This window comes from Anguilla anguilla, chromosome 15 (genome assembly GCF_013347855.1).
Source record: "Anguilla anguilla isolate fAngAng1 chromosome 15, fAngAng1.pri, whole genome shotgun sequence".
In the NCBI taxonomy this organism is placed as follows: domain Eukaryota; kingdom Metazoa; phylum Chordata; class Actinopteri; order Anguilliformes; family Anguillidae; genus Anguilla; species Anguilla anguilla.
This window is the reverse complement of record NC_049215.1, coordinates 13,407,701-13,422,434: the sequence shown is the minus strand read 5'-3', so window position 1 is coordinate 13,422,434 and position 14,734 is coordinate 13,407,701. Positions and strand designations below refer to the sequence as shown.

At 42.6% G+C, this 14,734-nt stretch overlaps 1 protein-coding gene and 1 non-coding gene across 7 annotated transcripts in view; both read right to left on the bottom strand.

The window, feature by feature from the left end:
- LOC118214095 (leucine-rich repeat and calponin homology domain-containing protein 1-like) overlaps positions 1-13,030 on the bottom strand; it is a 55,981-nt gene extending 42,951 nt beyond the window's left edge. For 5 of the 6 annotated variants that reach the window (XR_004762573.1, XM_035393626.1, XM_035393627.1 and 2 more), the window contains exon 1: positions 12,661-12,889. Coding sequence is in view for 5 of the 6 variants with exons in the window: in XM_035393626.1 (XP_035249517.1) it covers positions 12,661-12,889 (229 nt within the window). In the remaining variant the exon portion in view is untranslated. Of the gene's footprint in view, positions 1-12,660 lie in introns of all 6 variants that reach the window. The other variant, XM_035393623.1, reaches the window with a different exon arrangement.
- Positions 13,031-14,288: 1,258 nt separating this feature from the next.
- Positions 14,289-14,399, bottom strand: trnal-caa. The gene is made up of 2 exons: positions 14,362-14,399; positions 14,289-14,334 (listed from the first exon to the last, which is right to left on the bottom strand). It is a non-coding gene; the product is annotated as a tRNA-Leu (tRNA).
- Positions 14,400-14,734: the final 335 nt, after the last annotated feature.

The following is a 14,734-nucleotide window of genomic DNA, read 5'->3' as shown; positions in this document are numbered from 1 at the left end:
GTGCTTAATTTAAGTAATTGATTGGCCATTTCCAAGGCCCGCTGATTGAAAGGAAATCACAAACCAGCAGAGGCGGCAGCCCTCTCTGGGCAGAGCAGGTCCCGGCTCCTGTCTAACATGTTTAAGCAGACAGCACATAGCAAAGCTGGGAGGCGGGACTCTCTGAACTGGGCTTTGCGCTGCACTGTGAGTAGCACTGTTCTCCAGCCACCCAGCTTTCTGGAGGCATAACGGCAGGTCTGTGCACAGAAACGGTGTGTGTGTGTGTGTGTGCGTGTGTGTGTGTGTGTCAGTGTGCGTGCGTTTTATGGCTGTTGCAGTCAATTACAACTGCAACTCTCTCGAGGGAAACATCCACATAGAAAGGACTAGGAATTACTTGTGACTCCAGGGGAATTTTAACTGAACTAATTCTCAGCTACAGTCCATCTGTTGGCAGTTTCCTTAAGCACTAGCAGCGCTGTGTTTTCCACTACAGACAGAGAGCACATACCCCTGACCCAGGAATGACCCAAAGGAAGAAACACAGGTAAGGAGAGGCAGACATAATGGCAAAGAGACAGGTATAGAGGGAGGAGAGAGAGCAAAGACCTGCATGCATGCATTGTGAGTATGCACGTGTATGTGTATGTGTATGTGTGTGTGTGTGTGTGTGTGTGTGTGTGTGTGTGTGTCTGTCTGTCTGTCTGTTTACATGTGCAATTATTTGTGTGTGTGTGTGTGTGTGTGTGAACGTGTGTATGTGTGAGTGAGTTTCTCAGAGTGTTTTTCCAGACCACAGAAAAAGACATAACGTGATTCCTATGTCTGGTGTAGCAACTGATTCTAATATTCTAAAGTACAGGACTAAAAATAGAAGTAAAAGAAGCCAAGAGCACATAGAACAGAGAGCGTTTTCCCTGTTGTGTTCGTGAGGATCAGTTGTTACTGATGTTACAGTGTTCCTGAGCTGTGTGGGACTGTGACAGATTCAGCACAACACAGTGCTAATGTCTCAACACCTGCCCACACACACATATGCACGTATATACACAAATGCACACATACACACAAATTCACACAAGCACATGCACACACACACACATGCACACACGAGCATACATATGCATGCACACACGCACACACACAGTGTCACACATACCACTGTTTCCCACACACAGACTTGAGCGGGCCGCCCAAATAAATCAATGACAGCCCAGATACACTTGGAGACCCATTTTTACAACCTGGTAATCACTGTTCAAGGACACTAGGAAGCCTATTAATTTACCTATTCCACCCCCACCCCCTGGCACACTGGCACACAATCACAAGCACAGACAGTTTAAAACTTTCTCCTTTTATGCTTTCTGTGGAATTATTTTCTGACTTTGGAATTGAATGAATGAAATCAGAAGCTGTGCTGCATTGGTAGCGATGCAGCACACTTGTAGCATTACCAATGCTAACACACAGTGAAGTTGGCGTGGCGACTTGTCAGAAAGATTAAAATTTACTTTCTCTTCGGACTGTCGCTAACTTTAGCTAAGGTTAGACTGCCAGTTTTTCTTGCATGTACTCAGCAGATATGATAGAGGGGAGGCTGGGGGTCACCCAATAAGTAATGTTAAATTTAGGACACATTTGTTATTTGTCATCTGTTTAATATATGTAAAATATTATATATATATATATATTTAAATGAATTCATTTTAACATATTAATGGACCATTTTCCTGCCGATGGGTCACAGGCCGCTTCCCCCTTCTCCCCCCCAAGAGACTACCACCACAAATAAATTTCAGACCTGTGGGAAACAATGCACATGCACGGTCTCAAACACACACACACATACACACACACACACACACACACACACACACATACACCTCTGAGGGCTTCCTTGTGGATTCCCAGAATCCCCTCTGTTCTGAGAATTCCCTGTGGAGATCTCAGAGGAAGTTGGAGTGTTGCACCACGCGGTTCAGCCTCCTGGGAAAGTAAACTCAGAAGGGCTGGGTGTGTGAGAGGGCGGAAACCAAGAGATGAAGGGCCCGGTACTTACAGCACTAAAGCCTGACCACTTTTTTAAACGGTCCTTTTATATTCACCTACATTTTTGTTTGCATTTATTACCATGCCCTCATCCAAAGTCACATCCAACAACGCCAAGTTCAAATAATAAGGATAATTACAAGCATTGTAATAATGTACACAGCGACACTAGTTACTTAGTGCACAGTTGATCAAACCTAGGCCACAACACATGTAAGCAGCATGAGATTACAAATTATCACATTACAAACATTTGCATTACTTGGATTCATGCCACAAGCCTAAATTAGACAATGGGATGTACATAAACAAAGGCCTCAGCATTGACTGCATTCAGACAGCTGCTCTGACACACTCCTCAATGTGTTTTTCAAAAGCCCATGTCTTTACCCACAGACAAGCCAAGGTCACAGCGATCTGTTTCCTACAGAGACCTGGGGCAACTGTGGGGTCACGGTGAGGCCACTGTGAACTGTCCTGGAGGAACATCAGGGTTTCCCATACAACCACTTTATTAAGGTGGCCAGCCCAAATCGTTTATTTGGTATTTAGTTGCTTATTTCTGTCAGCTGAGTGAGCATGAAGTAAAATATGTCTAATTTTCTGAATCCAGCAGTCTTGACTGCTAACCCCCTCGTTTAATGTCCAGCACTCTGAATGCCATACACATTAACAGTTAAAACACCTCACTTATCCGACATGTAAAATACACGTATTTAATTAAATTTGGTCATTATTACCAAAGATATCAATTATCAATCATTTTATTTCAACAGAAGCCATTACAGCTATACAACCTGAGTAAACTGCATGTGTGTTATTTTTGCCATGAATATTCCCCAAGTGTCAGTGTAAAGAAAGAAGAGACATGTATCTATAATTTTACATAATGTTGATAAAAAATACTCAGTTTTGCATTGCAGATAAAATTATTTTATTACTTGCCCACAGGCAGCTGAGGAGAACTGGCTATACCTGATGATATTGAGATTTATGTGAATATAATGTTCTAATATTCATTTAATAATGTCAATGTTGAAGCTCTGCTGATGCACTTATATATATATATATATATATATATATATTTTTTTTTTTTTTACTAAGTTCATGATACTTTACTAAACCATTGTTGTTTTATGTGTTTGGTGCAGCAATCATTGTCACTGCTGTTTTATGATCAGAACGGGAGAGTCTGAATCTGCTCTCCCCTGTCGTAGAGTGTCACTAAACAAACACTTGGAAGCCACAATGAGAAAAGGTTCACACACGCCGTGTTTGAGCGTTTGATTTCTGATTTCTCCCACTGAGGAGAAGCGAGAGCAAGAGATGCAAATAAACCCACTCCGGCCAGCATGACTTAAGGAGGTAAAGTCATTACCTTATGCTGATAATTTGTTTGTGATTATATTACCCTCCAAATCATTCTGATAGCATAAAGGTTTTTCTGAAACTGAGATCATTACTGGAAAAATTGTTTCAGTCTATGGGTTGCTTTTTCATTCTGTTCATTCTCTGTGTCGCCAGCACAACTTGACGAAAAAAGTGCTGTCCAGATTTAATTTTCATCTGGAGACACGGTCAAAGTAAAAGAAATAAATACATTAAAAAAAATAAAAATGCTAAAGTTGCTTTTATAAATAAGCAACTAAATACCTTAAAAGGTATTAAATTTTCGGTGAGGGTAAATCTTGTTGGGCAGGCTGCCAAAATAAATCCACTGTATGGGAAACACTGGTCATAATACAATTTCATAAACAGTACAAATAATCCTCAGAAACTGTAAATCTGTTGGAAACACTAAACAAGAAGGAAACCTAGCAAGCTTGCAGTTACTGATTGTTACTGTTAGTTTGGTAATCTTGGCTTTGTTCATTGATACCAATAAGTGCCGGTGTGTTTTGTTGCAAAACAAACAGATATAGAAGAAGTGCAGTTCCCAGAATCCTCCTGATCACAGCAGGCTCTTTCTCAGACGTAGACAGGAAGTGTACCCTCCTGTCCCCTCAATGTGTGGAAGTGCAGCAGCAGCACAAGTCACTTCCTCTCTGAGACACGACCCCAATTTCCACCCTCCACTTCCTGCCCCAGCTGCTATTTCCCTGCCTCTCCCCCTCTCTCATACGCTCTCTTTTTCTCCTCATTCCCCCTCTCCTCCTTTCTCTCTCATATACTACTCTCACTCCACTCCCTCCTCGTATCTCTTTTTCACCAGCCCAACTTCCCCTGAATGCCTTTTCCCATTTTTTATTTTTTAATTTCTCCTTAACTTAACCAGGAAGTCCCATTGAGATATGAGATCTCTTTCACAAGGGAGACCTGGTCAAGACAAGAGAAGCTACAGTACAATCTACAGAAGAACACACATAAAAACACATAAGAACATACAGTACATGATAAAAAGTGCTTGAATGGAACTAATACAGCACATTTTCAATGGGAACCCAGTCTACAGAAAACAACAGCTCTCTTCCTGCTCTGTAGAGAGTTCTGTAACAGATTTAAATTAATCAGGCAAAATCAGAGTATATAAATGGATAAAGTCTTGTAGCCCATTCCATGCCAAAAGTACAATGTGAGAAAAGGCAGCCTTTCCCAATTCAGAAAGTGCTCTGGGTATTTAGAGAATTAGCCACCTAGTGGAGCTTGTTTAGCAGCTACTACAGGCAAAGCAAAGTACGCTACAAAGACAGTGAGGACGCTTCCCCGGGATGGCCTTCCTACCATTTGATATAACAAACAGTGGTGAGTACACCATTTGGTATTTGGAAAAATTCAGACAGCTGGACAAAACAGGACGCCAAGAAACTTGGACACCCAAAAATTCAAGATACCAAGAAACTCCAAAAACATAAGACATGCAGAGCAAAACAGGGGTCAAACAGAAAACTTCCCTGACTGAACCCGCTCTCTTCTGCATGTGACAGACAGATGCAGGAGAGAAGAAGACTGATATCTGTAACGGAGGCAGAATGCCTGAAACCAGTTGACACGCAGGGAATTAAAACATCCAGTGCAGTAATGACTGCGCTCCTTATCGGAATGGGCGGGCTGCACTCCCAAAAATAAACACAGCGGTGCTGAAGGACCCAGATGAGATGATTGTAATGAAAGGATGCAGAAAATAGCCATTCTGAGAAGGTATCAGGTTTCACATCCTGGCTCAGACGCGAAGAAAGGGGGCGTTTCCCTTTGAGCTCCAAACACGGGCAGCGCAGTCCACATTGGTCAGCGCGTGCCTTTCAAAAGCAAATTCACATTCGAGATGCTTTTATTGCCAGGAAATACCTTTGCAAATATTGCCAAGAGCTTTGAGGGGTGCATTATTCAGGACTAATATTTTAGTTTTTTGGTTAGCAACTTATATGACAAACTTTCTCTTACACTGTTGTCTTGTATAATGTGATGTAATTATGTAGTGATGAGCCAACGGATCTTGTCTTTGTCCTTTGTGCTTGTGGACAGACACGGCCCTGCTCTACCTTCAGAGCTGAATTCTAACCGGCACTAAACCACATAACTTACCGCATGTTACTGCTATTGCTGTGACCAAAAAAGTTTACAGTATGCAGAAATGTGTTGTGAATATAAAGATTACGGAATATTCACAGACAGTAGAATAATTGTATTTTAGTTGTATTCTTAAGAGGAGCTGCCTATCGTGCCGGACCACACCCCTCTGGAGCATGCCTGTGGTCTCTGTTCTGATGCGAAGCATGGCACCAGTCACACACCCCCTTAAATTGTCTCCCTGAGTGGGGTCTGTACGGGATCAGACAGGGCTACCCACATGTAATCATACCCACAATTCCCATCTGCCTAATCCTGTACTGTCTGCATAACAGCTGAGACTCAACACAATATTCATGGTCTTGTTATTCAGAGATAGAGGGAAGGGTGGGGAGAGGTGGAGAGACAGAGGAAATGAGATGGGGAAAAAGAGAGAGACAGAAAAGGGGAGGGTAGAATGGAGAAAGTGGAAGTGGAAGAGAGGGATGAAAGGGACTGAGATGGGGAAGAGAGCTGGTGGAGAGAGCCCAAGAGAGGAAAAAGACAGCATGGAAGAAAAGAAAGGGAAAGAAGCACGGGAAGAGAAGGAGGAGGAGAGAGGGGCAGGGAGTCATTTCAAGCCTTTAGCCATTTCAGTAACCCATTGCCCCATCATGTGTAATTGGGAAAAAATGTTTTATGAAAGTGGGGATAGAGAAGAGTGGTAAAGATGTGTGGGAGGGATTCCTGTGGTAATGTGACTCTACATAGGGGCAGGGCCGTTGAAGTGTACCAGGCATACTGAGCAGCACACATCTAACCATACTGTCACTGCATCACAAGCAAACACCAGGGGACTATGTGTGCGAGAGAAAGAGAGCCTGTATATAAGTAAGTGTGTGTGTTTGTGTGTGTGTGTGTGGAAGGGGGAGGGGTGTGTGAATGTTCACCGACATTGTCAGACATTGACTGGAGACACAGCCTGGAATCTGGCTGTCCTGCTGGCAAGCAAATAGGCACACAAACACTCAGACTGGAATTAGTTTAAATTCACCAGAACTGTACACTGGCAACTGCTGCCTGACACTAAATGGTTCAGATTCACGGATATATTTAGTTGAATAGCCGGGGTAAAAACATACTCTTGGGGGCTGTCAGGCATTCTCTGGGATTTGCATACCATTTACATTACATCTGATCCACAAATGATAGAATTACTCTCCCAAACAAGAGCTACCACAATGATTTGCCAGGAACTGCTCACAAGCCTGCCTCCCCCAGCACAATGACACATTTCCTGTTCACCTCACCGGCTCTGGTCCGTTCTTTTCAGCCTGTGTAACTGCCTCTCAAAATACAGTCATCTAATAGCATTGCCTTTCAAAGTCTCAGAAGCATTCCTGCAGGATCACACAATACAATCAGAAGCAAAGCAAAACTGAACTGCACATCCTGGAATAACGGCATCCTCCTGTCAGCAGGTAAGTAACTACTGGACCACCGTTAGCTACAGCAATTGGAATGCCAGCATTTTACAAATCACTACAAGCAAGAGCAGGACCATTATAACAGCTGATTCTCAACTGCCCCACCTCTACTGCCTGCTAGTATAGTGCTGTAGTGCCAATTTGCAAAACGTTGTGTTCACTGACAGCTGTGCCGACAACAGGTCGCTAGTGAACTGGGTATGTTTGCTAGATGAGATTGCAGAAAACAAATTAAAACTGAGGTGACCTGTTTGCCAAATGATTTCAATTCTATCTATTATGCATTCTAAATGAATTAAAAATGAATCCCAAGAACATTTGCTTTTTGTCCTTGGTTAAACAATTTGAGCTTAGCTTTGGTCTCCTTTGGAAACAAATCAGAACCAATGACCCACGGCATATTACTGCAGGGAAAGAAGGAAAACATCATCCCATTAGGGGAGAGCATGACACGCAAGGACAGTGACTGCGCTGTATTGGGGTCAAAGTGATTGGGTCGTAACGATGACAGAGAGACCAAGAGAATGAGGTCACATCCATAGATATTTTAACACACAGAGACACAAAGAGCCTGAGGTGTTTAGATCCCATATCCCTACTAATAACACAGAAACATGCAGCCAAGCAGGGAATCTGCAAGGCTAGGGCCTGTATTTAATAGAGCATCTCAGAGAAGGGGTGTTGATCTAAAATCAGCTTGTCTTAGGATATAGCCAGATGAAACCTAGTCCTACATCAGCACTCCTCCACTGAGACACTATGAATATGGGCCCTGATCTTGGGTCATAATTGATAAGGTCAGGATAAGACAAGGACAGGGGAAACCTCATCCTAGGTCAGCACTCCTACTCTCAGATGCTTTATGGACATGAGACCTGGGGTCCATCCACTGTTTTACTCCTTCCTCTCAAAGGCCCTATTCCCCTGGGCTCTTGGGCCCCACAGTACTGGGCTGATCCTGATCGACACTGACATCATTACATCACATCTCATTTTGCCTTGCCTTAGCTGGTTCTCTCAAGCAACGCCTCCTTCGAAGGAACCATTAACAATGGATGAGGTCATCACCCACCAATCGTAGTTGTATGGTGCCATAGAATGTTTACCTGATTGCTAGGGTAACCGCGGCCCAGCCATAGCCATAGATGGTGAGAGAGCGGGATCAGTGTTACTGAGTTATTGCCACTCCGGCTGAGTGGGCAGGAGGGACTTTGTACTGTGCTTTTTTACTGCAGCGTGTGTCTGGCTCTGCAGACGAACTCAGGTCAGACTGATTTACACAGGGTTCGGTTTTAACACCTCACACGCACACTGTTCCACATTAGAACAGCTGAGCTTTACTGGAGCAGTCCAACTGAAGTAAAATATGCTTCAATTTCCCTCTGTGCAGGGGATAGTATGGTTTATCATCCAGCTGTCAGTCAGGTGTGTTCTGCGGTCCCCTCAAGTCACCTCTCTCTCAGACTGGAGGAGACCAGGACATAATCGCAGGTATCTGTGTCCATGCATGAGTGCATGCATATGCATATATTTGTATGCATGAAAGGGTGCATGTTTCTGTGTGTGTGTGTGGCTGTGCACTTGTGTGTGAGAATGCACACATAAGCATGTATGTGTACTTACATGTGTGTCATATACCTGCTTGCATGTGAGGGGGGTTAGGGAGAGTGAGTGGGATAGGATGAGAAAAATACCCCTCAAAGTCTTTTGAGAAAAATACCCTTCAACACACCCCTCATCCCACCAGCAAACCCAGAACATGCACGCACAAACACACACACGCACACACACGCACACAAGCACCGCTGGGCGGGGGGTCAGATTCCTAAGGGTGGCATTGAGTGCAGAAGTGCCCCTTTTCTGCTGTGTAGATACCTTCAGAGAAACAAGGAGGAAACCCAGCTGCTTCCTGTTTCACTGAGTACTCACACACACACACGCACACACTAGGACTGTCAACTATAAATTACAATTTGAAGATAGTATTCCAAAAATAACAGAACTGCATTGCCACAAATTGAATCATGTATTTTAACCTAACAATTAAATACCCATTTTATATTGACCACAACATTATCCTTCAGTAAGAACAACCTGGGGAATACAATAGGCTACATTGTGATGAAAAAGCCATGAGAAACCAGTTCTGTGTAGCTACCTTGTTTTAGCATTTCTCTGACAGTTTCAGAGATTATTCGTCAGAAACACTAGAAGAACCACTCGGCTAGATGTGAGTACTGTGCAATTATTTACAACGTTCCCTGCTGAGGAAAAACATGCTCTCCTTGAACAGAAGTGTCTGGAATGCTTGGGCATTTCTGCACTAGTTGTGCAATGGTTTTCCACCACCCCATGAGGGGATTCTAGTCAACCGGTAGTGGCACTTGGTTTGCATACATCATTATCTCTTGCTGCAGAAAATTAGCCTAATCAGCAATGGTAATTTTTAAAATTCAAAATCTGATTGGCTATGCACCAGTGGGAAAAACACACAAGCACAAACACAGACACACACAGGCAGAAACAATACACGCAAACACACACACAATACAGGCAAACACTTATGTGTGCAAGCACCTACATAAATACAAACACACACACACACAATACACACAAACGCTTATGTGTGCAACCACCTATATAAACATAAACACACACACACACACACACACAACGCACGCAATACAAATGAATCAGTGACCGGTCAGCTCAATGGAGCAGCATCTGCAGTCTCTATCCCGGGACGCAGGAAGCAGCCAAGGCCAGGGCACGCGTGAGAGTGCAGTGTTACTGCCAGGACCCTCTCAGGGGAGAGAGGTGTGCTCCAAAGCCCGAAAATATCCACCCACGCTCAGTCATAAACCACATCACACACACAAACCTAATTCTCACCTAATAGCCTGCATTAACTGAGCCAAGAAAACACCCAATATTGCCACCAGTGCAACCAACCCAGACACCAAAACAAGCAGGTCTGTCAGCTCAGTGTTTCACATAGCTCAGCCGTTCACTCACTCCACAGGGGAGGGGGGTCATCAACATATTACAGTATACAAAGCCAGTCCCTTTGTCCTGTAAATGAGCGTCATCAGCAGTGCAGCTCGGAGTAAATGTCTCCAATGCAGGTAGCCTGTCATAATTGGCACCAAAACCCCCATTTTACATATCAAGCTGCATAGCAAAATTAAACTAGTGTAAAATCAACACTAACAGTGCAAAATAAACTAAAATATTTATTAAGAGTCCAAAGGGGACAGCATGTGCTCTACTACAGTTAAAACCAAAGTTGAATTTACACTGAAAAGTTAATTTTTATACTTGTTTAGGGCCACCACCATCCCTGGACCCAGTGTTGGGAATAGATTTACTTACATATAGTTAAACTAGTAGTTTAATTACATTTTAAGCAGTTTGCTGGTAGTTCAATTACATTCCAATTTGTGTAGCAGTTGTAGTAGTTAATTACCTTTTTTGTCATTTTGGAGGTGTAGCTAGCAACAGGAACTACCAACTAATTTTAGCCCTAAAATATATATTTTTCCAAACCACTTACACTAAATCACCTCCCCTCTCTCTCCCCTCTTATCCTAATTGGTGAAAAACACTCCATTCCACCACTATAGTCCATCGCAGACATGCATGCTGTAACTTTATCACTCACTCAGTCAGTCAGTCACAGACATTTGAATTGTAGGGCTGGCCCCGCTGTTGCGGTCCAGCCAAAAAGAATGCTCACATGTGCATCATGCCTGGATAACATGATAATGATATTTTTTTACAAAGCAGTTTAACTGCATTTTTTGACTAACTGTAGTTTTGCACACTATATTTCTCTTTAGGGTAGCTTTCCAGTACGATTCATAAACGAATAACGAAATAACTAATCGTTTTTTCATTTTCCAATTTTGGATTTTCAATTGAATATGAAAAGAACGTATGATACACGGATTTTTCCCTAACACTGCCTGGGCCACACAATTCAATTGTCTGATTTATGTTGGGGAAATTTGGGGCCACAACAACATTCTTGGTTGGGGCCATCAGAACATAGGGCCAGTTCTGCTACATTTTAAACATGCATTGCCACAATGTCCTCATACTTGCGGCAGAAAAATCACACAAGAGAACATCATTGTATACCCCATGATTGCCACAATATTATATTTCACACAGAGCCCAACTACACCCTGTCCAGCCAATACGGGTGCAAGTAAGCTTGATACGCCTTTAAAAATACAGAGGTAATACAAACCACCTTCAGAAAAAACACAATGATTTCAGTCATACTAATTAGGGTGTACAGTTGTGTACAAAATACTGGTGTATTGTTTAAGAACACAACCACTGACTCCCTCCAAATGATTTGCTTCTCAAGCAAAGGTTGGGTTCGATGCAATTGACTGTTTCCAGCATCTGGATGATGTATGTTCAGAATATTATGAAAGACAATAGCCAACAAACTTCGGTTTACAACAGCAATGGGTTATATCGGTGTTCCCAAAAGCCTGTCGCATATTATCATTCCAAACATTAACCTAAAGCAACAACATTAAACAACTGCACAGCTGCCTTTGTTTCCAGTTTTTCTTTGTTGCCTGCTCAGGTGAGTCGCCTCCTCCTGCCGTAGCGCGAGTGAGACGTACAGCTGCAGGTTGCAGAGCAGCTCGCTTTCTTCCGATATGACCGGTAACGAACTTCATATTAAAATAGCTCAACAATGTCCAGAGCACAACCCGCCGCTAGACTCGCAAAAAAACGAGGGTCTACTGCCTTCCTCTAACACCAGGTCGGCGTTTAACTTGTGCGAGTAGCCTAGTCTACCCAACGCTGCAGTTGAGGTTTAGCGATTAGACCTAAAGCTACATCTGATTAAAATAACCTTTATGGCATGTTAATTATTAATTCGCTTTGTAAACGCACTCGTGCAGGGCGTCTTACCCTTTTTAATGATTAGGCCTTGTAGCCAACGTAATTAGATCGAAACAGATTAAATGTTCAGCAAGCATCGATAAAGGGCCAACGACAGTTTCCCTGGCAAGCAAATATGCGACTTTCACTTGAGTGACGGTAACCTACGGCACTCAAATGATTCGCAGCTCTGGCGGTCACAACGCGCGTGTTTTCTTTTGTTATTTAGATGTGAAAAAGAAAATTTCCTGACCGTCATTCTATAAGGAATAAGTGGGGATTTCCTGGACATCCTGTTGACATTACCCAATAGTAAACTAAATTAGAATTTAAAAAAGTGGACTGTGCTCAGTTCCTGTTCATGGTAAAGCCAAGTCCCCATTAAATTTCTGATGATCATGCCCCAGATTTCAGTATCTAAATAGAAAACTAAACATCTGGTCAAAGACTTCCACCAACGTGAGAAACGAGTTCAGCCGTGCACGTCTTTGCACAGTTGTGTACCTCCTAAGTTCCAATACGAGTTAGACACAAAATGCTGCGTCTGTTCAAGTTTAGGCTATGACTTAAACGAATTACCACAGACAGCAATATAATAAATTAGCAGCACATGAGCAAACGCGTTCAAACATAAACCAAGAATATAATGCAGTTTCCAACACCCGCACACAGTAGACTGCCTAATGCACATGAGTGAGATGACAGGTAGGCTCCAGTAAATCACCAAATTACAACAAACCTTTACCTGCTTCCACCGTGTCCGTCAAATCGTGGGTCAAGGCAGTTCTTGGAAAATCTTTCAATTTTCTGGCGCTGAGGTTTAAAAAACCTGAGTTCGCAGCCTCTTCCAGAGCCCGTTCAAGCGCACGATTCAGAGGGACAGTATTCTGGGACCCCAAACTGCTGATGTTACTTTGAACAGATCCGGAGGGGAGTTGGGAATGGAGACGGGAGTCTAGTCCCAGCGTCGCCATTCTCGCCCCTGGTAAAAGGTAAATCAATTGCGCTGTAATTTTGTATCCACTCACAACTACGACGGAGACTTCTACAGTGTGCTAATTTCTTCTCCTCCAGCGTCCTTCCCACCACTGCGGCTGCGTTATTTACTGTACAATTTTGAACTCAGGGCAACGCGACAAGGAGCCCAAATGTGAGCGATTTGCGCCGTCTGCTGGTTGCGATCGGAACTGCATAGAAAATCATCTGCTTTTTGACACGAGAAAAACCGCGTCAATGAACAAAGCACGCGATTTTTCAAAACAGCTGAATGCAATCACAACCATAGTCGCAAAGTGACATAGTCTGTGTTCCAAACTGATGTGAATTTCCGTTAAGTGGATATTTTTCTTATCAATAATTGCTTTCAAACTTTCAGGACTGTAATCCAGTTTTTGCTTAATTGATTTTACATCATTAGATGTTGGCTCCTGGACTGCCTTTGCCCAGAATGTGAATCTGCTACTCTCAAGTACTTGGCCAATACCTTTCCCATTCTTACCGCATTGAATCATCATGAATCACTATTAATGAAATCTGATAGTGTTAGCATTTAAATATCAATAGTACACAGGTACAAGGCACATCAGTGTGTTGGCTGAGTGTATCTAGCAGGTGCTGTGTAGTCTCAGCCTCCTGGTTGTACCCCTGTGCTGGCTCTCTATTCATTTCATTTTTTTGCATTTATTTTATTGTTGTTGGATAAATATAGATAGAATAGAGATAGTGCCATAAAAAAGTATTTGCCCATTTCCTGATTTCCTCTGCTATTGCATATTCGTCACACTGAATAACAATTTTTTAAAATGGGGTTTGTGTTTACTCAGGTTTCCTTTGTCTAATATTACATTTTGCCAAAATATCTGAGACAAATATGCAATAATAGAGGAAATCTGGAAGGGAGATAATATTTTTTTGTATTATCATATTTGCAAACCTATTTTGGGGCCAGGTGAAGGACCTGTGTTCCTATCGTGGTGTACAGATAGTATGTTTTATAAACCATCATGAGTCTGCAGCTGAGTCATGTAATCTTGTGGATCACACACACATAGACATTCTGTAAATGCAAAGAAGTATTACTCCCTGACAGTAAATGGAGATGTAGTGCCTCCGTCTGGTTAATCATTTTCAATTTTATTGCTTCCCTTTAAACTTTCTTTTAAACAAAAAATTGCAGTAGCCTGTGAAAATCATGTAAAGCCATTTTCAATGTGTAGCTATATTGCAACATAGCATGGGCAACACATCAGATTTCTCTGAACACGTGTGACTCAGGTTATTTAGCAACAAACAGCTTTCAGGACACTCTTGTTCGTAAAAGTGAGAGAATGCTTGCATGCCTATTCATTTCCCACGGTGGAAGTGTAAAAGTCTTGTCAGAAGTGGGATTCGAACCCACGCCTCCATTCGGAGACCAGAATACTCCTTTGACAGGAAGGTTATTACCCTTGAGTCTGGCGCCTTAGACCACTCGGCCATCCTGACATGTTGATAGCTGTAAGTTATCGTAATGTTATCCCAATCGTGTCAGTAAGTTAGATAAGTGAATATATAACTTGGTCGGTAGTAGCTTTGTTCAGTCGTTCGTTTAACTTAGTATTATGTTTTAAATCTTTGAACAGTTATGTTGTTACATTAACAGGCTTGCTAGCATGCTACGCCACAGGCTGACTATTTTGTACGATTAGCAAGTTGGCCAACTGCGTAGCTAGCTTGTGTTTCACAGGTTAGCTAACCGGCTATAGCCAAATTACCTAGATTATAGTTAAAGAGGTGTAGGTAGTGTGGCAGAAACGCTTTTTAGATAGCGCTAGTTAACT